The sequence below is a fragment of the Ziziphus jujuba genome, chromosome 6 (assembly GCF_031755915.1).
Source record: "Ziziphus jujuba cultivar Dongzao chromosome 6, ASM3175591v1".
Lineage (NCBI taxonomy): Eukaryota > Viridiplantae > Streptophyta > Magnoliopsida > Rosales > Rhamnaceae > Ziziphus > Ziziphus jujuba.
This window is the reverse complement of record NC_083384.1, coordinates 24,657,088-24,681,085: the sequence shown is the minus strand read 5'-3', so window position 1 is coordinate 24,681,085 and position 23,998 is coordinate 24,657,088. Positions and strand designations below refer to the sequence as shown.

General features: G+C 29.8%; 3 protein-coding genes and 1 long non-coding RNA gene across 6 annotated transcripts; 1 reads left to right on the top strand and 3 right to left on the bottom strand.

Moving 5' to 3' along the window:
- Nucleotides 1–5,572: 5,572 nt before the first annotated feature.
- LOC125419043 (uncharacterized) lies at nt 5,573–7,490 on the bottom strand. Its single transcript, XR_007238015.2, has 2 exons — nt 7,351–7,490; nt 5,573–6,206 (listed from the first exon to the last, which is right to left on the bottom strand). It is a non-coding gene; the product is annotated as an uncharacterized LOC125419043 (long non-coding RNA).
- LOC107406129 (AT-hook motif nuclear-localized protein 1) lies at nt 6,332–11,726 on the top strand. The gene is made up of 5 exons (XM_016013232.4): nt 6,332–7,497; nt 9,643–9,710; nt 9,989–10,120; nt 10,814–10,975; nt 11,155–11,726. Exons 1-5 carry the CDS (start codon nt 7,110–7,112, stop codon nt 11,386–11,388), a joined length of 984 nt encoding a protein of 327 aa, XP_015868718.3. The 5' UTR covers nt 6,332–7,109; the 3' UTR covers nt 11,389–11,726.
- A 5,202-nt stretch (nt 11,727–16,928) lies between these two features.
- Nucleotides 16,929–20,879, bottom strand: LOC107406406 (ATP-dependent Clp protease proteolytic subunit-related protein 2, chloroplastic). The gene is made up of 9 exons (XM_016013522.4): nt 20,620–20,879; nt 20,490–20,533; nt 20,309–20,381; nt 19,023–19,143; nt 18,359–18,496; nt 18,159–18,275; nt 17,725–17,793; nt 17,540–17,635; nt 16,929–17,258 (listed from the first exon to the last, which is right to left on the bottom strand). Exons 1-9 carry the CDS (start codon nt 20,694–20,696, stop codon nt 17,121–17,123), a joined length of 873 nt encoding a protein of 290 aa, XP_015869008.3. The 5' UTR covers nt 20,697–20,879; the 3' UTR covers nt 16,929–17,120.
- An 807-nt stretch (nt 20,880–21,686) lies between these two features.
- Nucleotides 21,687–23,998, bottom strand: LOC107406407 (general transcription and DNA repair factor IIH subunit TFB5). 3 transcript variants are annotated; one of them, XM_016013523.4, is made up of 3 exons: nt 23,663–23,998; nt 22,821–22,886; nt 21,687–22,007 (listed from the first exon to the last, which is right to left on the bottom strand). In XM_016013523.4, exons 2-3 carry the CDS (start codon nt 22,853–22,855, stop codon nt 21,830–21,832), a joined length of 213 nt encoding a protein of 70 aa, XP_015869009.1. In that variant the 5' UTR covers nt 22,856–22,886; nt 23,663–23,998; the 3' UTR covers nt 21,687–21,829. The 3 variants fall into 3 exon arrangements, with proteins under 3 accessions (XP_015869009.1, XP_024925204.1, XP_015869010.1); XM_025069436.3 differs by having other exon boundaries at nt 23,737–23,996; XM_016013524.4 differs by lacking the exon at nt 23,663–23,998 and adding an exon at nt 23,182–23,645.

Below are 23,998 nucleotides of genomic sequence, written 5' to 3'. Positions count from 1 at the left end.
TAAATGAGAGACAATATCGATGGTGAAAAAGAGTAGGGTGTTACAACCTATCTTTTTTAAAAAAATTATTACTATTTTATAAACTTGAATCAAGTTTGAACACTTTTAAAATAATGCAATCTGAATACTTGGCTCATTTATACCATTATCCATAGCCACCAAGCTTTTTTTTTGGGGAAAAAAAAAAGAATTATAATTTTTTATTTTTTTATGTGAATGTTCGGATTTGAAATAAGCAATAAATTTTGTTATTGAATTGCCTTCAACTATAAATAATAAAAAAAAAAATTTAAGAAAATCCTCTTGTATATTTTTTTTTCCTTCTCAAAGTAACCTTATTTGCTATTTGAATAATGAACAAATAGTTAACAGAATCTTAACATCCACTAGCACTTTATGTTGTTTGTATCTAATAATTTGTTTATTGATTATGAGGAATGCTATAGGTACTAAATAATTTTATCAAAATATATACCATATGTCATATGTCAACCTTCTATTAATTAGCATATTAATATAATCTAATTATGGGTAACTATATACACCTTCAATATTATATATACCATTCTCAACTTTATCCTTCTTCAATATCTTACATTGTGTTTTAAAAGACTCGTCCATGATTCACCTCAACGCGAGGCTGTAAAAAATGTCTCAAAGTTTAAAATTTAGGGTATTACTCTTGTGAGCAATATGCTTTAAAAGCTAGAACAGACATCATAGGCACAAAAATGCACTTTTTTACACGTCAAATAGTGAGACATAGGCCTCATAAATATAATTAAATTTAATCCTTTTATTTTTCATTATGTAAAAAACTTATCTTACCCTTATAAATTATTATTTATAAATTAGAAGTGCATGTTTTATTTTATATTTATTTATAGTTTATTAATTTTATATTTATGTAAATTTTAATTGATTTATTTTTCAGTTTAAAAATCATTGATATTTTTTATCTTTTAATTTTATATTAATTTAAATATATACTTAATTTTTCAATATTAAAATTTAATTCTCAAAAAGCTTACATCCAACGCCTTAGAATTTATGTCTCATCGCATAACAACCAAAACACATCTTTTTGCATTACCTTTTAAAACATTATTCTTAAGTATTTTAATTTTATTTTTTTGGTGATGTAAATACCATATATTTATTAAACATATTATATTTAAGTAAATAAACGTTATTTTAAAAATTTTATTTGTTTAATTAATGAAATAAAATTAACAATACAACTTTGAATGAGTATGTAATTTAGTAATAAAATTTATTTTTATAGATTGCATAATCATACTAAAGAGATCGATTTTCAAACTAAATATGTTTATAGTAAATCTAAATTTGTTAACTTCATATTATTTTGAAGTCATTATCATCGTATTATAACTTAAATTATGCAAACCTCTTATATATATATATATATATATATATATATTTGAAGTAGAAAATTTGAACTCCATCTTTTACACAAGTAAACAGTAAAAATTATTATTGAGCAGTTTTTAAAAGGATATTTACGAATTACTCAGGAATAAATTCAGGAATAGTATGAATATAATATGCCCCCGTATGTATTTTAAAAAAAAAAAATTATGTTTTCATATGTATGGAAAATACGTGTTTTTCGGAGAAAAAAAAATTTAAACACGTATTGAACATATTACCATATTATACAAGTGAAAAATATGAATTTAAAAAAAAAAATTCAATTACTTTTTTCTTTCACGGTTACATAAAAATATATATATATCCTTTACGTATTTTTGTCATTTCATATTTAACTAACTTATAATTATGATTAAAATAATAATAACATATAAAATTGAAAAGCAAGTTCTATTACTGCCTTTTGTTTTGTGTTATTATATATATATATATATATATATTTGTTTTGTAGGTGAAGTCGATCCATAAGTTATACCCCCACAATTAAAGTCATCGGGTTGAATCACATTCACACCTCTCTTTGCATTAAAAATAATAATAATAATAATAATAAAATAAAAGTAAGAAAAAATCAATTTTCTTTTACACTGAAAAACAATCAAAACCTAAAATCGCAACACCTCATTTGGCTGCTATTCTATTTGAAAAAATCAATTTTCTTTTACACTGAAAAACAATCAAAATCTAAAATCGCAACACCTCATTTGACTGCTATTCTATTCGTCTTGACTCAGAATTTCTCAATTGAAATAGACATGGTTGCACAGTTATAGCCCAATTATTATTTCTTACTCATATTTCCAACCAAATTATTTCCATCAACCACATATATTAAAAATTAGTATTTTCCATTTTTCCACTTTGACATAATAATTCATCTTTTCTTTTTTTCTTTTTTAGTGTTTTTTCTTGGCCATTCATCCTCCTGATTACTGATAAGCCACTTAAACAAAATATATAATTTAATTTTACATAAAAAAAAAAAAACAAATAAAATAGGAAAAAGTCCCATGCTGAGAGTCCATAGTCGTTGTCTCTTTGATTTGGACGTGCAGGGAGTGCACCACTTTCATCTTTTTTCCAAGTGTTAATTTCTTTTGTGACCAAGTGGGTATTTTTAATTTTCCCTTTTATTTATTTAATTTATTAAATTTTTATTGGTTTAATTAATCTATTTTTATAATCTTTCGCTTTCTTTAAGTTACATTATAAAAACTTTATTAGGTCATTACTAATTAAAAATAAAATTGAAGATGAAAAATTTATGCCATATTTGCAGGCCAATATTACTCCAGAAACGATTAAAAAATTAAAAAAAGTTGTGGAAGCTAATGTACATCGAGCTTGCCACCACATTTATAAATTCATAAAAAACCAATTAAATATCTGGTTTGATCTTATCACCTTTAATTTCTTTAATATTTTTTTTCTTGTTTTTTGGTACCTTATTTTAAACCCTTTATTTATGTGAGATGCATTTAGTCTTGTGAATAATATATAATTTGTATTTAATTCAATTTGCTTGGTCAATGCTTGTGGTCCTCTTATTTCTTAATATTTAATATTTTCCTTGAAGTGTGATCATTTCCAATATCGCTACCATTTTTTCAAACCAATTTGTTGAAATAAACTTTGAAAAATAGAAAGCAACCTTATAATTTGGTTAGAAAATACTATCATATTAAAACCATTAAACTTTTTACCTAAACCTTGATGCCAAATAATATATATATATATATATGTATATGTATATTGTATATACTTGCTGTATTTCTACACGCGAGTCTCAATTTTGGGCAATTCATATTCTGTCCTATTATTTGATGTATATCTAACGTTTAACAAACAAAACCGATAACTGCAGTATTAATTAATAAAGCTTACGGAAATTTGGTATATATTTTATAGTTTAAGAAATACATTTTATGCCCTTTGTTTTAAAACATTGAAATTTAGGGTGCGGTCTGTTAATATGCGTGTTTTTTTATTTTTGTTTTTGATTTGTTTTGTTTTTATGCTTTTTTCCTATTAAATTGATTGCTTATTTTGATTGTAAGTTAAATTAGTTTATGATAAATAAATATATTAATTAATTATAATCTAAGGAGGGAAAAAAAAATATATATATATATATATAAATATCAAATGAAACACAATTTAAAATTACTTTTTTATATTTATAGCTAATTGATGTGTTTAATAAATTTTAATTATTGTAAATGATTACTGATAAATAATTAAAATAAACAAATTATACATATTTAGTTTTTAAAAAAAAAACAAAAACAAAAACAAAACAAAAACTACATGTCGTTGATGCTTAATTTACAATTTGGCACAGTTTAGAGCAATTGAATTTTAGGTCTTGGACTAACATTATTTGATATAACTTACATGAATGATGTGACTTATATGAAATACAGTTATTCCAAACTAAAAGATATTAACATTGAAAATTTATTTATTTATTTTTTATAAATGGGGAGAGAGATTTTAGTATTTAAAGTTATCATTAATCAATCTGAATTATTTCAAATGGACATATGCAAAATCTTTAAAACTAGAAGATATTGGCATACATTTTCACGCAAATCCAGTGTGAATTATGTATATACATGGAATGACTGTTAGCCCTGTTTTTTAATCAAGAATTCAATTAAACTAATTGAGGATTTGAATTGTAATGTTTTAAAATGATAGGCTTAACATGCATTCTTTTAAAACTATAACGGACTAAAGTTTAACTAATCCTGATCAATAAAAAATAAGTAAATAAATAACTTGAATTGGTTTAACTAATCCTGATTAATAAAATATAAAAAAAAAAAAAAAAGTAACTTGAGTTGCAATGTTTTCAAAAAATAAGGTTAAAAGAATTCTTTTAAAATTATAAGGGACTAAGTTTAACTAATACTGATCAATAAAAAAAAATAAAAATTAACAATAACATATATATATATATATATATATATATATTGTAAAAAAATTAACAATCACATATACAAATATGCATAGCATTCGATTAAGGTTAAAAATAAATAAATAAATAAAAATAAGTAAAAGGAAAAAGAAAAAGGTTTGTAAATTGAGTTATAAAATGCTTGAAGGCACAGTCCAAACTCGAAACTGTTTTTTTAGGGTAAATCCAAACTCCAAACTTATAAGAAAAGATGAAGCAGATGCAGTAATAAAAACCTCATCCTAATACTAAAAAATTTAGCTAATTCCACTATCACTTTAAAATAAACATTATATATATACATATTTATTTATTTATATCAGAATATATTAAAGATAACAACATTGATAATTTTGATAATATGATGAGAGGCTCCCAAGTCCCAACATGTGCAGCCACCACCACCACCAACACTGCAGTCTTTTAAGCAATCCCACCCATCACCTCCAACTTCAAACTTATATATACAAATCAGAACATGCAGAGCACTCATTAGAATATTTGCCTTTTTGGATTTAACCCCTTTTCAAGCTTATTTGTGTGACAAAGTTTTCATAACCCTATTTATATCACTATGCTTTTCTGTCAAGCTATCACTTTCCTCTCTCTCTCTCTCTCTCTTCTTATATATGTATATTAACATTTTCATGGTTTATCCCATAGAATAAACTCCTTGCTCTCCACTCTCAAAAGAAAATATTATAATTTCTTCCCCCCATTTCTATGTCTTACTTATAAAGGGGTAATTCAAAAAGGATTAGGATCTTTTATCTCTCTCTCTTTTCTTTTCTTTTTTTCCTATTAGTGATATAATGTCACTTTATTTAAAGAAGAATTTTTTGTTTTTTTTGTTTTTATTTTTATTTTTTTCAACTTAGTTTATTCTGTGTTTTTGCCAAATTTTTTTAAAAAGATGTAATATTATATCACTTGTGAAATAATGATAAGAAATGGGAAAAAATATTTAAATTGAACACCTGTCAGGTTGTACAATGCATAGATAGTTACAATATGTGCCTGAACATATATAGTTCATCAGAGGAAGAAAAACATCATATCTATCTCTATCTCTAATAGAAAGTAAAGTGTGTTTAAAATTTGTTTATTTTGCTTAAGTATTAAGACATTGAACCAAAAAAAAAAAAAAAAAGTATTAAGACATTTGAAATAATAAGTAATGCTTTTTTTTTATATAATAATATAAGTAACTGAGGTGTTTTCCAGCCAATAGCAAAAAAAGAATGTGTATCGATACCATTACCAAATAAAAATAAATAAGAGGAGAAATAAAGAATAAAATATAAAAGAGCAGACACTTTTTTCCAAATGGGTGGTACCCATATGCTCTAATATTTTAGAGAGTATTAAAATTTGAGGGTTTGCACGATTTTCCATATATGCAAACAGCCAAACACTGTCTTATTTTCTTTTTTCTTCCTTTTTTAATTTTTTTATTATTATCATTTTTTTCTTTTTTCTTTTTTTGGGGTTAGTCTTCTTCTTCCTTCTATCTCTTTCTCTCTAACAGCAAAAACCAAGCAGAACAATAAATTATAAATGTGGTGCAAAAATGGGTTAAAAACAAAGATGCAAAAATTGAAATTAGATTTTAATTTTGGAGTTTGTAAGATTTGGTGTTGTATTTATTAATATCTTTGCTTGTACCAGATTATGTTTGCCATAACACATAAAGGTGATGCTTGGCTTAGGCCACTCTATCTTTTTCCTTTTTCTGGACAATTTCTTCATCCCTTGGCAACCTAATTTTACCTTTTTTTTCCATTCAGGCTTTCACCTGAAAATAATATAAAAAAATAATCACAACAATAATTACTATTATTTCACTTTTGCCCATTTTTCAAGCAAAAAAGTATATAAAATTAAAAGAAGAAAAAAGAGAAAGAAAAAAAAAATCCCTACCCACTTTCAATTTTACTTTATATATTATTTTCTAACACAAGTCACCAGATTCCAACCAAAACCCCCAAATATATATATTTTAACATTAAATATTAAATCATCACAACAATATTCATTAATGCTCATTATTAAATTAATATTATTATTTTTGCTTCTTTTCTTTTTTATTTCTTATCACATTTATTTTTTTAATCTCAATTTGGACAGTCTTAGGAAAGTTAAGGCACCCTATTAGCTGAACAACGAAAACAAAGTTTTCTTATTATTATCTGAGCATTTTCTTTTCCATTTCAAATCACAAAATCGAAAGAAAAAAAAATCACAGAACCCAGAAAAAAAATCAATCTTCCTCTTCCTAAAAATAAAAATACAATTTTTTTTTTTTTTCCATTCAACTAAAAATCAAAATCATCAACTTTTTTATAAGCTCTGTTTTTTTTTTTTTTTTTTCAGCCAACTCTGCTCTAACAAAAATAAGCTTTTTGAGTAAACAATTTTTTGAGTTTTTCTGCAGACAATATCTCATTGTGAAGCTTCTCTGGTAGTTTTTCTACACTTTAAAAGCTTCACAAGCTATTAAATCCAAGCTTTCTATTAATTTTTCTTTTCTGGGTTTTGTTTTTTGAAGTGTGAGGTTTCTTGGGGGATTTTTATTTTTAATTTTTTTTCCAAAAAAAAAAAAAAAACTTTCAGTTTTCTTTGAGTAATTGATATTAGGAAACAAATGGGTTTTTCATAAAAAGCTCAAAGAAAATTTGTTCGTTAGGGAGGTTTAAACATGGAGGGTAGGGAAGGCGTGAGTAGTGGGGTTACAGTGGTGGGATCAGATGCTCCCTCGGACTACCATGTAGCTCCAAGGTCCGAAAACCCGCCCCAGACGGGTGGATCAACTACCACGACGCCGGCAGTTGCTCCGCCACCGCCGTCAGCTCCGGCGGTGGCCACGGCGGCGACACCGGCAGCTGGTGGTGCGACTATGCCGGAAAAGAAGAAAAGAGGGAGACCAAGGAAGTACGGACCTGATGGGACTGTCACTATGGCACTGTCACCAAAACCGATATCGTCTTCAGCGCCACCTCCGGTGATCGATTTCTCGGCCGAAAAAAGCAGGAAAGTTCGGCCGGCTAGCTCAGTCAGCAAGGCCAAATATGAATTGGAGAATTTAGGTAAAAGAAAAAAATGTCTGCTTTTTTTTTTTTTTTTTTGGGGTACCCTTTTGAAATTTGAACCATTTTGCATATGCTTTGCTCTGTCTTACATCTAAAAAGTTATGAAAAATTTTGGTGTTTATATGGGCTTTTTTTTTTTTTTTTTTTTTTTTTTTGGTTTTAGTGTTTATGTGGGGATTGGACTAGTATTGCTCTTATAGGGATTGAATTTAAGAAGAGTGTCCAAGTTTTGGGTTGGTTTATGAGAGATTCTCATTGGGTAGATGTGGGTCCTCTGATAGGATACCCCCTAATTGAGATCTTCTTGTGTGTGTGTGGGTGTGTTTTTGTGTATGTGTCGTAGTTATGAAAAGATAAGTAAGTCTTATGGGTTGGTATGGGAATGATGGAATCTTCTTGTTATGGCTGTCATTTGGCACTTCCAACCTTTTTTGGGAGGAAAATTGTGGAAGGTGCCAATATTGGCCACCCTGCTAAACTCTGCAAGTGATGGTGAACAGACTTGGACTTGAAGTCTTTCTCGGACTTGCTGACTAATCTCTCTCTCTCTCTCTCTCTCTCTCTCTCTCTCTCTCTCTCTCTCTCTCTCTCTCTCCTGCCAAAATGACTGGCAATTGTCCTCCCTTAATCTAGCAGGAAAAAAAAGTTGATATTACGTTACATTTTTTTTTTTTCTTTTTTTCCTCTCTCTTTTTTTTTTTTTTTTTTTTTTTTTGGTTGACTCCCGTTTTGATTTTGTAATTAGTTTCATGGAATGGAAACTGTAATTATTGAAGGTCAGTGATATTTGATAGTCTTATCATGTATGATGACTCTTTTTATCAACTTGGTCAGAACTTTGAAGTCAGGTAAACGTCAGGACAAAAATGGTTTTGAGCTCCTTAGTCCCTACTCTCATTTGTCAGGTTACTAGAGTGTCATTATTCAAATTGAATCTCTAGATGATAGATAAATGGTTTATTAGGATACCTGTCCTTTCTTTCGGGAATGTGTTTCTTTAGTTTCTCATCTTGCAGGATTCATAATGCATATCCAGAGTTTGATACGGACCTACATTTTAATTACCATCAAAATTTGCCAGTTGTATTGAACTGTTTTTATTCATTTGTTTAGTATATAATTAATTTCTTTCTCCTTTTCTGGATAATCCAGTAACTTTTTTTTAGCATTTTAGTCTAGCATTTATACATTAACTGGTACTTTTTTTTTTTCGGTTTCTGCTCTTTAGAATGGTAAGCTAGATCAAAAGGAAGTTAACTAATTTAATCGGTGGAGATTTATATACACAATAACTATTACTTCAGTCATCTTAATTCAACAGTGAAGCAGAAACAGAGTTACTACCCAGCATAACCGTTTATTGGTTGCACTTGTTCTGGAAATGAATGGTTTAAATATGTATGAAATCTGATATTCAACAAATTCCATTTGACTGATTAATGTTCTCTTCCATCTAACGGACAAAAGTGCAGATTGTATTATGAATAAAGAAAAACTATGTAAATATAAGACTTAGGGGAGATGATGTTCGATGTGAAACACATAAAATAGATATTAATTAAATATGCAATAAGTAAAATAAATATTTTTCCATAATCTTTGAGGTACAGGAATGAATGACATGACAATCCCACCAATTTAGAATTGCCACTGTAAACTGTTGACCAGTAGAATGGATCTTAGGTAGTAAACCTAAAAGGAATTTTTATCATTTTTCCTTTGTGCCTAGCACAGCAATTCACACTTCTGGTGAACAAGGGATTTGATTGCAGGTTCTGGTATAGTATGAGGGGCTTTTAAGCAGCTGAGCTAATTGGCACTTTCAACATGTTCACTTTATATCCATATCGAGTCCAATTTTTTTGGATAAATTCCTTGTTTCCTGCAAGTTATCAGGACACATGTATTACAGAATAAGTTCTTTTATCTATTATAAATCATCAAGGAAATGATATTGGCTGATATTTAACAGATGGGGGGAATGAATGCATGAATGAAGGGTACAAGATTCATAAAATTGTTTCATTTTCTGCATTATATGCTTTGTGGAATATTTTATAGTGATGTTACTTCCAAAAACCTATTGTACATCGTGAAGGCTTTTCTTTTATGGGCATTGACCTCGTGAGAATTTATTTGTAGGTGAATGGGTTGCATGTTCAGTTGGTGCTAATTTTACACCCCATATCATCACTGTTAATGCTGGCGAGGTAAATTTTTCAACATATCTTTTCTCTTATCTTAGTTCATCTTACATATGAGTTTGAAGAATAATCATTAGGTTAATTTTGAGTTGGTCTATAGAACATGTTATATAATGGCTTGACACAGCCAACTGCAACTACTAGAACTTTTTCCATGTTTTTCTGTTTTTTTGGCTCATAAATAGCCTGCTTTAATGTGGTACCTTCTCATGTTTGTCTTATTTTGATTGCTTTTAACATTTAAATTGACTTGGACTTATAACTTCTTATTTTGGCTATCATAGGATGTTACAATGAAGATAATATCATTTTCTCAACAAGGCCCTCGCGCTATATGTATTCTCTCAGCAAATGGTGTAATATCGAGTGTTACACTTCGTCAGCCTGATTCTTCTGGGGGTACATTGACGTATGAGGTGGGGCTTCTTATCCTTAATGAACTTAACATTTTTGTTTCGTCAAGTCCTTTAATGATGGCATTTCTGAAACATTATATAAGACTAACTGTAGCTCTGTAATATAGCTGTATATATTGTTGACTTTTCCAATCAAAACATTAGTCTATAGCATCATGCAAGCATGAGTATTGCAATATCTTATCAATTTTTTAAATCTCATCCCAATCTTTTGTTTCACTACTCATTTAAATAATCACAATAGTACGAGCGACTCGGCCTATTGGTTATCATGTTAATAAGGTAGGATACTTAGTTGTGAAATGAGGTTATATTGCATGTCAAATCAGAAAATATGTTAATGTAGATCGTAGTGATAGTCTAATGTATGTCACTATCTTCCTGCACTGTTTGATTCTTCGCTGCTGGTACATTAGGCCTTATTGCTGTACACTGTTACATTTTAATCAAGGCCACTTGGTTTTTGACCTCTCCCCTTGTATATTTACTTGAACTGCAATTATACTGCTCCTGGAAAACCATTACTTTCTGTTAAACTTTCCCAAATCATTTGCTGATAGTTATTAAGGTTTTTTCATTTTTTTTTTTTTCCAAGAACAAATATTTCTTTGACCTTATCTTTTTATATTTATTAAGTATTCTGTTGGTAACCTCTAATGAAAATTCCATGTCTTCCCACTCTTTTCTTTGCAGGGTCGCTTTGAAATACTTTCGTTATCTGGTTCATTCATGCCCAGTGAAACTGGAGGAACAAGAAGCAGATCTGGTGGGATGAGCGTTTCTTTAGCTAGTCCAGATGGACGTGTTGTAGGTGGTGGAGTTGCTGGGTTATTAGTAGCTGCAAGTCCTGTGCAGGTATTGCTTCTCTTTCAACTTTTATTTTCGTATTTTTATATTTTTCTGCTGCAAAATAATTATTGAGGATTGCTGTTCTGCAATATGTATAATTGTGAGTAAACGGTTGATGTTCACCACCTCCTAAAACATGAGGAAAACTTTGATTACAACATTTTCTTTTCCTTGATACAAATTAGGTTGTAGTGGGCAGTTTTCTAGCAGGGAACCAGCACGAGCAGAAGCCAAAGAAGCAGAAACACGATTACATCTCAGTAGCAACTCCGACAGCAGCGATTCCCATTTCAAGTGCTGATCCGAAAGCAAACCTCACTTCTACTGGTTCCTTCCGAGGGGATAGTTGGTCTTCACTGCCACAAGATTCAACAAGGAATAAGTCAACTGACATTAATGTATCTTTGCCTGGAGGGTAATCGAAACGTCCAGTAAGCACCAGTACTGCTTACGTAGTTGCAAGATGAGGTTTGTCACTGACCACATTGGCAATTAAAACCCCAACTGTTGGATCTCACTTCCCCTTTGTTTGTTTGTCTGTAATCTTATTGACTCTTAGCGTCTACTTGTTTTCCCATCTGGGGGGCTTTCCTCCTTTTTCACCTTGAGGTATCATTTTAATTAGTTGTTTAGATTAGGCGTTGTCGGCGGTCACTTCGTGTCATGTAGAAAGTAGAATAGTTTGTTGTAATATTGACATCTGAATTTGCCTTTTTTTCTTTGGAGTGGATGCATTGTGATTTCGAAGTTGCTTGGACATTATTGACTTTCTGTATCAGATTGTGTTATGTTGCCTCATTTAGCAATGGGAAAGATTGCTCAACAACTTAATGGCAAAAATTAAAAAATAATAATTATAAAGGAAGAACAAAAAGAAAATAGTGTAAAGAAGCAAAGAAACCATAAAAAATAAATAAAAAGATAAAAAGAAGGAAAAAACTGAAGGTGGGGCATATGTAATCAAATTCATATATATATATATATATATATATTTTCCCATTTCCAAGTGATTCTTGCACACTTCCTTTTTGCTTCTGTCAAGCTTTTTGTTAGCATGTATTGCTGATGCGCTTTTAATTATATCACAGTGAAAGGAAAATCGGTAAAAAGAGTTTGGAAGCACTTTATCAATTCTTCACAAAAGGGAAAAAGGAAAAAAATAAAGTCTTCACAAAAAGAAAAAGAAAAATGAAAAAGAGTGATTTGTCGTAATGAAGGGAAGCAATCTGTACCAATTTTCATGGTGATTTGATTGCATGCATGCATGCATGGAATACCCCTTTAATATCATATTCTTGTCACATATCTCAGAAGTAAGATATATACATATATATATATATATGTGTGTGTGTGTGTGTGTGTGTGTGTGTGTGTGTGTGTGTGTGCGTGTATATGTATGTATTCGTTTTACTTACTTTTTTGATTAATTATAAGTCACCCTCAAAAGATCGAGAAAGCAAATTGATGTTTGCAGTCTTTGCAGATAGAAAATGACCCAACCTGATCATCTGGATGCATGTATATATCATACCATGCAAATGACAAGAAAAGATGATGCATGGCAATTTATTAACCCATACTTAATTAATTATTCATCAATGATAAAAATAATAATAGCGATTCTACTTTTTAAATTCCAAAACTAAGAAATGAGAATGGAACTTTATTGAATATTAACAAGAAGAAATCTTGCACTAAGATGTGCATGATCTTGATGCTCCATCAACGACATCCATTTTTTTTTTAATGAAATAGTTCAGTAGGAAAATCATTATGATTATTATTTAAAGATTTAGAGTTTAAATTCTTCCCTCTAATATTATTAAAAATAAATAGGTAAATAAATAATAAATAACCATCTCATATATTTTTGTAGAATTAATAATTCAGACTTTGGAGTTTGTTTTGGTTGTCAAAGTAAGTTCGAACTGTTTTTGTTGGAAATTAAGTTTGGACTGCTAGATGGCATGATGCAATGCATATATAGCTACTGTTCGAGTCAGCTACTTTCAACATCAAGAAATCATCATTGATTGGCAAAAAAACATAGACAACAGCAACACCATAATTAAATAATTCATGAGCTGCAGAGATGCAAAGAAGTCAGTGACTAAGATCTAAGAGGCCAGGACCCCCTTTGGCTCTCTGGCTCCTCAAAAGGGGTTTGTCTACTTGAACGTAGGGTCTTCTTTCTTGACCCTACAATTCCATCCATCCACTTCAGAAGTAGAATAATACAGCAAGTTTAGGAATCAGGTCAACGACAACCAACACATGGTTTTGCTATTGTTTATGCATCTCAAAATGTTAGCAGGTGCAGTTTACCCAAAAAAATTAAAAAAATAATAAATTAATTATAAAAAAAAAAAGTTAGCAAGTGCAAAGAATTAATGTCCATGTGACCCATCAAGACAAGAATAAAAAAATTAATATATATATATATATATATGTATACAGGCGCTCACCATAAAGCTTAAATTAAATATTTAATTAATATCATGATTAGCATTAAAATAAATTTTAATATTTAGATTATATTAACGGTTAAAATTTTAAATTATATTTATTAATTATTAAATTTTTATAAAATTTAATTTTTTTAAATAAAATTTTAATATATCATTAAATCTATATTAAATAAGTTTTTAAGTTTTAAATGATTAAAAAACTAAAAAAAAATAGATAGTAACACCATAAGGTAATTCTAATATAAAATAATTAGATGATTGGATAATTTTAGCATCAAAATCTTCTTTATTAACAACTGAATCATTTAAAATAATAATATTTAATAATTTATTTATTTATTTATTTATTTATTTATTTTGTGGATTCAGTGAATTAGTAGCTAAAATTCTATTTAAGCAAAAAAAAATTACATAAATCTGAAAAACTATTAATGTATTTTTAAAATTTCAATTAGTAAAGTAATCTAAATAATAATTAACATAGAAATTATTTATATTTGAAAGACCTGTATATAAATACAATTATGTAAAAGAAATAATTATGCTCGTTAATTGATTCAATTTATTTTTTGGATAAATATTAATTGATTCAATTGTATATTAATATATTGATCTATCATCATTAATTTGTTTTCTTTGTCAAACTTTTGTTAATATTTCTCATTTAAATATATTATTTTTTTTAATATTGTGGAGGTTATTCATTTGAACTTGAAAGTGAACAAAAGAAATTTCTTTAGTTTCATTAAGCAATTCGAATTAACAATTATTACGAAATGAATAAAAAATTATAAATGTCTTTTCAAACTCCAACATATTTTCTTAACATTAGATTAAAAAAAATTTCCAATTCTTTTTTTAATGTATTCAATGTATTTTTGTCAAAAGGAAAGACAAGTTGTTTCACACTCATTCGGACAAGTACATAGAGTATTAATAACGTTTATGTCAACATCAAATCATCCGCGAATCTAGGGAAGCTTTCACAAACATTATAAATGTTTGAGGAAATAAAAATTGGACCTTTTTGGAGGTTTTTTTTTTTTTTTTTCTTTTTTTCTTTTTGTTGGTATATATTTTTTGAAATCTAACTTAAATACAATTTTACATTTTTATTTCAATTTTTTTTTATATTTTAAAAAATTATATATTTTTTTTATTTTTTTATTCATATTTTATATTTTTAAATATATTAATCATAATTTTCAAAATTTTAAAAATTAAATTATAATTAATCTAAAATTCAAGAATTCTTGATGCAATATTCCTTTGATTTAAAGAATATCATTAATTTAAAATCACAATACTTATATATATATATATATATATATTTGTTTCATTCATATCTTGTGCATTAGAATCATCTACACTATAAAATACTAGTTATAATTTAAAGGAAATATTTTATCTAGACTTTTGAAATTTGCATTAATTATAATTTAATATTTTATATTTAAAAAATTATAACTAACATCTTTGAAAATAAGAATAATAATTTACTCCCATTCACCCCATCCCTGTAGTGCCCTATGGGATGGGGACGGGACAAAATTTTTCCTCCAGTCCCCATTTACATATACATAATAATAATAAAATATTTACTATTATTTTTTTATAATTTATATATATTTTTATTTGATTTAAAAAGAATATAAAAAATATTAACTATGTTTTAAGTATATTCTTTAAAAAAAATTTAAAACCCTAATCCGACTCCCTAATACACAAGAAATTGGATGGGAACAGGGATGGGAATCCCCACAAGACAAGATATAGGGAGACCGTCTCGATTCCGACCCATCCCGTTGTCATCTCTATAAAAAGAAGGTGTAAATAATATTATTTTAAAAGATATAAATGAAACAATACAAAAAGATAATAAATTTTTTAAATTTAAAAGGAAATTGATGATATTATTAAAACTAAAATTATATTTAAGTTAAATTTTAGAAGAGATTGATAAGATTAATCCTAATTTAAAAAACTTCAAAGGTTATATAGTAATTAATGCAAATTTTGAGATATCCATATCAAATGTACTTTATTTGATTGTTATTTTTATTGGTCTTTTACTCTTTACATTCGGCCAGCTATAGCAAGTCAAGTTTGGTTGGTAAGGCCCATGGGAAGTCAAGTAGCTTACCCTTATTCATTCAAAGGAAAAAGGAGGGTATTATCAATTATATTGGGACGTCAAGAAGCTGACCCTTGCTCATGCATAGGAAAATGGAGGGAATTTATTTATTTGTTATATTTAACTTAATCTGACCAATCTAAACAGAGAAAACGCCAAAAAAATTTCTGGGTAATTTTAACTTGTAAGTTTTTCCATTTCTTAAGCAATTGGACAGACCAAAATTTCTATGTTAAATTATTTCTCTATGATAAACATAGTAGTATACAAGTAATATACTTCATTCAACCTTCTAGGAAAACCACCAACATTAATGAATAGATTTACGCTAACACTTCTATAAATTTCTTATTTCCTGCAAGAGAAAGCTTGGTAGGCAAAGTATAATCTGACATAGCAAAAGCATGAACCATGAGGCTTGTTAGATTACAAGAACTTGTTCTATTTCTTTGTGTAGTTCTTATTCTTATTCTTATCCTCAACTCTTTTTTGCCATCAAGTTCTCCACAAACTTTTCGATTTGTATTCCATCCTATATTTGTTTTTTCGGTGTTTAACATCATAATATTTGCCATTGTTGTTGGAAGTCAGCACTCATCTGCTGAGGAAGTTGATAGGGTCTTGAATTATCTATGCCCTCCATATGAACCAGAGAATGACAAGCACGACGAAACCCAGGAAGAAAATGCCGATACATTTATTAGTTCAGAAGGTAATAATGATGAAGCTGATGATGATGATGATGATGAAAATGGAAGAGGCTGGCATATGGAAGATGAATATGATGTAAATTTGGAGAAAAAAATTGAAGACTTTATTGACAAAGTTAACGAACGATGGAGGGAGGAGAAGTTAATGGATAATCTATCCAATCAGTTGCAAGTTGTTGTCTCTGCACTATGTATAATTTGAATATTTAGATATTGCTCTCTTCTTCTTTTTTCCCCACTTTTGGTGGAGAATATATTAAGATGTGCGTATTTTGTTTTGTAGAGTGTAGAGGAAAAATCTATTCTTTCTATTATTTTTTTGGTATGAAAATGTTTCTTTTCTAAGATAATCGAGAATTTGGCATTCATTATTCATATTGACAATGATAAAACAAATGTTTGATGATGATACCTGGATGAGATTATTGATTGGATCAAATTCTGTACAAGCCAAACCCAATCATGCCTAGCAGAAGATCATCCTCAAATCCAATAGATATGCAAAGAATTTATGAGCAATGTGTGAGCATGTTCAGCAAGAACAAATACTACGTTCTATGCCAAACAATCGGAAATTCTATTTCAGATCGTATTTAATTGTGAGCATTTGTTATGAATGATATAGAGCCTTGTTTTTGACAAAATAATAATAATAATAATAATTCTTTGCAAAAGCCTTCACAGTGAACTTATTATAAATCAAATGTTTAAAAGAACAATCTTCTATGCAACAAGTTCTAACCATATAGCCGATTACATAGGACCTACACTGAACTTGGGAAACATTTTGAAATCTATAAGCTGCAATCACACAATCTGGTGATTAAGCAAAAGTTTGACTAACCAAGACCTGTTCCGGCATCCTTGCGAGGCGCATCAGCCTTAATACGAGGAGGCCTGACTACTCGATCAATAAGCCCATATTCAAGAGCCTCCTGGGCATTAAATCGCTTCATCCGACTTAAGTCTTTGTAAATCTGCACAAAAACATTAGGTATAAATTCTATGAGGACCATACTCTATTTTGAGAAGATTCTAACATCTCAAGAATCTAAAGATACAAAAAATAATTTTAGATATAAAAGATGATGGGAAAAGATATCAATGCAGATCATCATGAAAAATGTAAGTAATGTCTTAAGTTGGTTTGTGGACTTGGAAAATCTCAAGTTGTTGAGGGCCCTTAATGACAGAAATAAATAACAATGCATAATCAGTTCAAGAAAACAAACCAAGGCCAAATCACAAACAAACTAACCTTTTCAACTGGCTGGCCAGTTTTCTCAGCCAATTCTTTAAAGAGGTAATCTCTGATTCTGAGAAGTTCATTAGCTTCATTCTGGATGTCATCAGCCTGTCATAGTATCTAATACATCCATGAAAGCTGTAATGACCAAAACTATGCAAATATTAATTCTACAGTATGATCACAAACACTCATACCTGACCACGAGCAGCCCCAGCTGGCGACTGTAGTGCAATCCTTGATAAAGGCATTGCAAATCGATTACCCTTAACAAAGCCAAATATATATAGAGATCAAATACCAAGGTTAGTTACAATAAATGAATGTAACCAATAATAAAAGGTCTTTACAAAACGTTGAAGGAAAATAATCTAACTATGCCCCAACAAAAAAAAAAAAAAAAGGAGACTAAAAACAAAAACAAAGCCAAACAAAATAAAAGGGAAAAAAAAAGGTTGCCAAGCCACCTCACAGAAAAGAAAAGTCCTAAATAAACAATTAATTAACCCAACCTCAAATGTTAGGTCTGACTATCAAATTATACAACATTTTACAGCTCTCTTACTTCACATATGCAGCTCACTAAGAAATTGATCAATCTAAAATTACAGGAAAAGTCTATCAATTTCACCTTTTCCCCCGCTGCAACAAGAAAGGCTGCTAGATTATATGCATAGCCCACACAATGGGTGCCAACAGGACTCTTCAAGCTTTGCATGGTATCATAGATAGCCATGCTTGGAGTAAGCTGCAAGAAATGCAAGCATTTAACAGAAAAATTATATTTTACAAGCAATAAGAAACTTAGATCCTTCATTGCAAGGAACTTACATCTCCACCAGGACCGTTGATGTACATATAGAGCTTTTTGGAATCATCAATACTGTCAAGGTACAGCATTGTTGCAAGAATTTGGTTGCTAAATTCTTCATCTATATGTTGCCCAATGAAGATAACACGTTCTCGGTACTGAATTTGCAGGATTCAGAGAATTCCACAAAATTTTCTTATAATCCAAATGAGTTCAAGTAAAATTCTTTACAAAACTATTAAAAGAAAAAATAAAATAAAATAAATTGAAAAAAAGGAAGAAAACACCAGCAAAATATTAACTACAATATTTTGTCCCCTGTTCAGGGGGAAGAAGCAATTTGGGGTTGGGGGTTGTAAGAACAGTTATGCAATCCATCTTTTGATATTACTAGCAAAATAAGCTTATCAATTAACAATATAGAAATAGTCAAATATTTAAGATAAATTCTCTTGGTCAAAAAAGAGAATGAAAATGAAACAGTCCAGAAGAGAGTTTATAGAATTGGGTTTGCTGGCTAGGACACTCCTAGGTGCAAAATAAGAAGACAAGCACCTGATTTATTTCATCTTTGTTTCAATAATTAGTAACTAAACCATTTATGCAATTAACACAATGTTAATATATTTGAAACACAGACTTAATGCATACTCACTTATTAGGGAACTATATCTAACAACTTACTAGGGCATTCCACAAGTCAACCCACTGCCAAGTTCCCTCACCAGGAGTTCTATAGGGCACTCTTGGTGTTCCAATAGGCATCATTCCAAATTGTGCTCGTGAGGGTTTATGGTTATGCAACCTGCAAGAATAGATAGAATACTTGCATGAAAAAACATATTGATTAGAATTACAACAATTTTCAAAGAAAAATATTTGCATGGAAAAGAAAAGGAAATTGAGCTTCAAATCAAATTGTGGGTATATCAACATTCTTTGAGAAATGTAAAATTAAAACAATAAGACATCTTCCATAGAAGACATCAATATAAATTATGGAAAAATATATATATATACTGAATGAATATATAAAATACTAATGTTACGCAGATGTTTTAACCTGACAATGGAAGGGACCCGAGTATCCCAGTAAGAGAAACATGTTACAATCCTAGGCTATTTGATTCAGCTTTCCATCACCATGATCCGTAATCGTTCATAGGGAAATAAACAGCAAGCTTATACAATGTGCATTCAGCAAGCATAAAATGTGCTTATATAGTTGCGACACTACCTAAATTAGTGAAGGTATTATACCAAAGAAGATCAACCAATATATCATCAATTAACATACAGTTAAAAGTACTTTAAAGAAAGTCAATAGCTTTTCACTAATTTATCTAGAAAATCCACATTGTAGCACTCTCAACAATTGCTGCACAAATATTTTAAAGGACCAGAGGAACAAGTTTATGATACAAAATGACCAAATGTCTTTGCCATGAGCCCATCACTTCAGAGCTCTAAAATTTAGACAGACAGACAGACAAAAATTTAAAAATAAATAAATAAATAATAATAATAATAATAATAATAATAATAAAAAGAAGAAGAAAACAAAAGAATACCATCCTGCATAACCCAATTTCAAAATAATAAAAACTTCTGAAGAAAAGTAAAACACGGAAAAAAAAAATTATAATAACAAAAAAAAAAAACTGCTACAACAGAACGCGCACATGAATTAACTCATCAAACAGAACAAACTGAAAAAGCCCAATTCATGTGTTTCTCTATAATGTCGCTTGCTTCATTGGAGTTCAAAAAAAGCAGCATTTGAAATAAGCTCATCACGGATAAATACACAAACAAAACTGCTTATTCATACTTGAGGAACTCCAATACATTAATAAAGTGCATTCTTTTGATGCTTTTCTGAAATAGAGGCAGCTCCATCAATTTGCACCCACCAATCAAATTGCAAAATGGTTGAGAATACTAGGACAAACTTGTAAACAACAAATTACCTTGGTTGAAGGCTCTTATTAACTTTTCCATAGAACTCAATTGTCAAGTTGGGCTTTCCAGCTCCAAAAGGACCTTCAAAAACAAAACTTGGGATTCAATTATTTTTTGTTTTTTCATTTTTAAAGAAACAGAGAACAAAAATCAGAACATTAAACCTAAGAATGCAATTCCAAAACATACCTGCGGATTGAAGCTTAAGTCCAGAATAGAGCTTCGTACCCAAACTGCCCAAAAAATTAAAAATTTCTTTTTCGTATCAGGACCTTAAAATTTCAAAAAAGAAAAAAAAAAACCATGGAAGATAGAGAACCTGGGAGGGGGATGAAAGTGTCCAGCTTGAGCGTGAAGGCTTGGAGTAGAGGTAGTGGTTTGAAAAGAGAGTGACATATTTTCGAGGGAGATAAAGTGGGGAGCTCTTCCCCTATTCTGGGTACCAAGGGGATGAAAGTTTCTGTAAGAACTGAAGGAGGATGGTGAAGAAGAAGATCGACCAGAAGCTAAAGTGAATGAAGAGGCGCGGTTCTGATACACCCAATAGTATTTTTGTTTTCCTTTCTGAAATTAATCAGCGCCGTTAAGGATAAAATGCAAAGAAGATGCATATGCCAATTTCACATTCTTACTGCTTCAACAATTTTATTTTACTATTTATTGTGCTTCTCAGTGAAAATAAATAAATATTTATGCGTTTGGCTATAAGGATTTGATGAAAAGTTTTCTTCTTTTTCTATTTTTATTTTTTTTATTTTTCATCCTTTCAGTATTTCTTTTTCTTTTTCTCTTGCCTAAATAAACAAAGAGTTGTTATTTTGTTAGCAAAATGGCGATCATTATTTTGTAGGAAAAAAAAAAAAATGCAACCATTATTACAGTAGCACTCCCAAGATTAAAAATTTATAATCCAATGTTCTTCTAAAAGATAAATGGGGTCTTTTCTTGGACTGTTAGACAATAGTTTTGAGATTAATGGAATTATTCAAAAATCATAGTAAAAAGAAACAAATTTGTATTTTGGTCATATTCTTAACAGATTTTAGCTAGTAGCTAAAATGGCACCACTAATACATGAGCAAAAGTAAGTCATTTTCAAATAATTCAAGTTAATTTTCTTTTGACAAAACGCAATCCTACCCTTTCCAAGGAAAATGCTACACCAATAGAAAAGCATGTATGCTAGGGCATTGGAATTTCAAGTTAGCTGCTTTTTTTATTTTTTATTATTATTATTGTTTATCTCGGATCACCATCCGAGAAACTGGGAGTACTGCCGCCGGACTGTCACATGGACAACATTTCAAGTTTTGAGTGTTTAAACATTGCAAGATGCATCAATGTGGCTCAGGGAACTACCATTTACAAATTGGAGTCTTGGCAGTCTTTGGCAAAAAGCAAATTTCACTGATGTTATCAAGTGTCATATTAAGAAGTACAGTTCATTTACTGATACATAGACATCTATTACATTCAAGTTGACAAGGAGAAAAAGAATAATAACAACTGGGGGGAGGATGAAAAAATAATCAAGCAGGCTTCTCATAGGAATTCTGATCTCTAAAATCTGAAACGGCACTTCGTATCATTTCAGCCGCGTGGGGTTGCACAAACATATGAGTGCTATCCAAAATGTGTATTATGAATTTCTGTGATGCAGGCAGCGTACTATTCAAATTGATTATGAATTGAGCCATTGGTACATCACTGCAGAAGAGTTAAATAAACTGTCATTCAGGAACAAGAAATTCTGCAGTGGGGGGGAACAAACCAACTCTAACCGTACAAGCTCAAAACTGAAAAACTGGATTACAGGTGATGACAGCATTAAAAAAATTGGCGGTTCGGCCAAAACCAGAAATCAAGCATGCAACTCGAAAGCTATTTGTATTACAAATCTTTACACATCTACAAAGGTAAGTGTTCCATGTATCAAAGCATTTGACATAGAATTATAGACAAAAACTCATTTAGACCTCAAATAGGACTAAATGAATAGATACATCTAACGGTGCATAAGCAATGAAAAGTCATCGGCTGTTAAGGCCATAATTTATACACTGTTGGATGTATATATCCAACAGTCGCAATGACATTGATAAAAAAAATTCGTATGTGAATTTACCAAAATATATGTACATATATATATATATATATATCTTCATATGTGGAACCGGCCCCATACGTAAAATAGAAGCTCTAAGAGCAAAACATTTATGTGGAGTACAAAACATTTTTGTCATGATCATATCAATATCGAAACAAACAAGAGAGCAAAACGCACATTCCAAATAACCATCACAGCCATATACAATAAACAATCATGAGCAATTTAACAGCTACACTTACCAATAACATTACATTTTTTTAAAGTTTTAATTTAGTATGGAAATGTACTTTATGGCACGAGTAAGATGGTGAAACCAGAATCTCATATACAGGAAAAAGAAAAGCAAATAAAACACTTGATTGTGTAGATTTGAAAGATAACAGCAATTCTTCAAGTTGGAAGTACTTTACCAGGAAATGAACAATCCTTTGGTAGCATTAACCATACTGGTATCGGTAATCTTTTGAAATTTTAAACTGCAACAACAACAACATAAAAAGCAAACAAATAAGCAAATAAACCAATGAGATAATAGCAGGAAATTGTAATCATCACTACCCCATTTCTTAACATACATTAAAAAAGTACCAAACAATTTTTAGTTTCATATACAAACTCAATTCTTAGGACACATCATCTCTAGATTTCAGCCTTCTTGAATAAAAACTGATTTGAAACTGTATCAACCTTTCTGAATCAACTTGGTAGAAATGCAAAATGTTCATAAACATGAATGATCTTCTCAACTAAAAAGAAGGCTTTAGTTAGTACCAGTCTCTATCTTCTAGCAACGCAAGCAAGCATGTACTTTCAGATTATGCGAGTCAAGCTCTCCTTACATGAGTTCAAGCGGGTAAAGGAAATTAATAGCTTTTGCAAAGCAGAACTTCTTGAATTACAGATTGTATTTGGCCCATTGACTTTGTCCCACAACACGATTACAATTATAAACCAAAGGAATCACACTGCTTAAACATTATTCTAATTGACCCTTTATTTGATCCCTCATAAAATCAGAAAACCGATGCAAATAATAAAACCATTTAGATAATCAAGCGCCCAGAAATTATACGTACTTAAAAACCCTTTTTTTCCTTAAAATTCTATCAAAATACACAAATGTAAGAAACCCCAAAAGAAAATTTTAAGTCGAAGTGCGTGCTAATTTGATGTGTGTAATCCGAGAAAGAGAGAGAGAGAGAGAGAGAGAGGGAGAGAGAGAGAGATTGAACAACAAGAGAAATGAGGAAACCTGTAAAAAGTTGGATTTTTGAATTGATGGGATGATATAGAAATTGGTAAGTAAGGACGCAGATGAAACCCCACCTGATCCCCGCTGTTGAATCTCTGAAGATTTTCTTCAGTCTTCCTCCGTTGGATTTGTACTGCCTCACATGCTACACTTTTATTTATTTATTTATTTAATATCTTTATTTATTTATTTGAAAATCTATGAGCTTGGAATAAGAATTTTTTTTATTTTTTTTAAGAATTACAAATATTCTAAATTAAAAAGTTAAAAGATTGTATTAAAAGTCTACCACAATTTGAGGGAAACCTTTTTATGTCTTCGGTGCACCGGTGACAA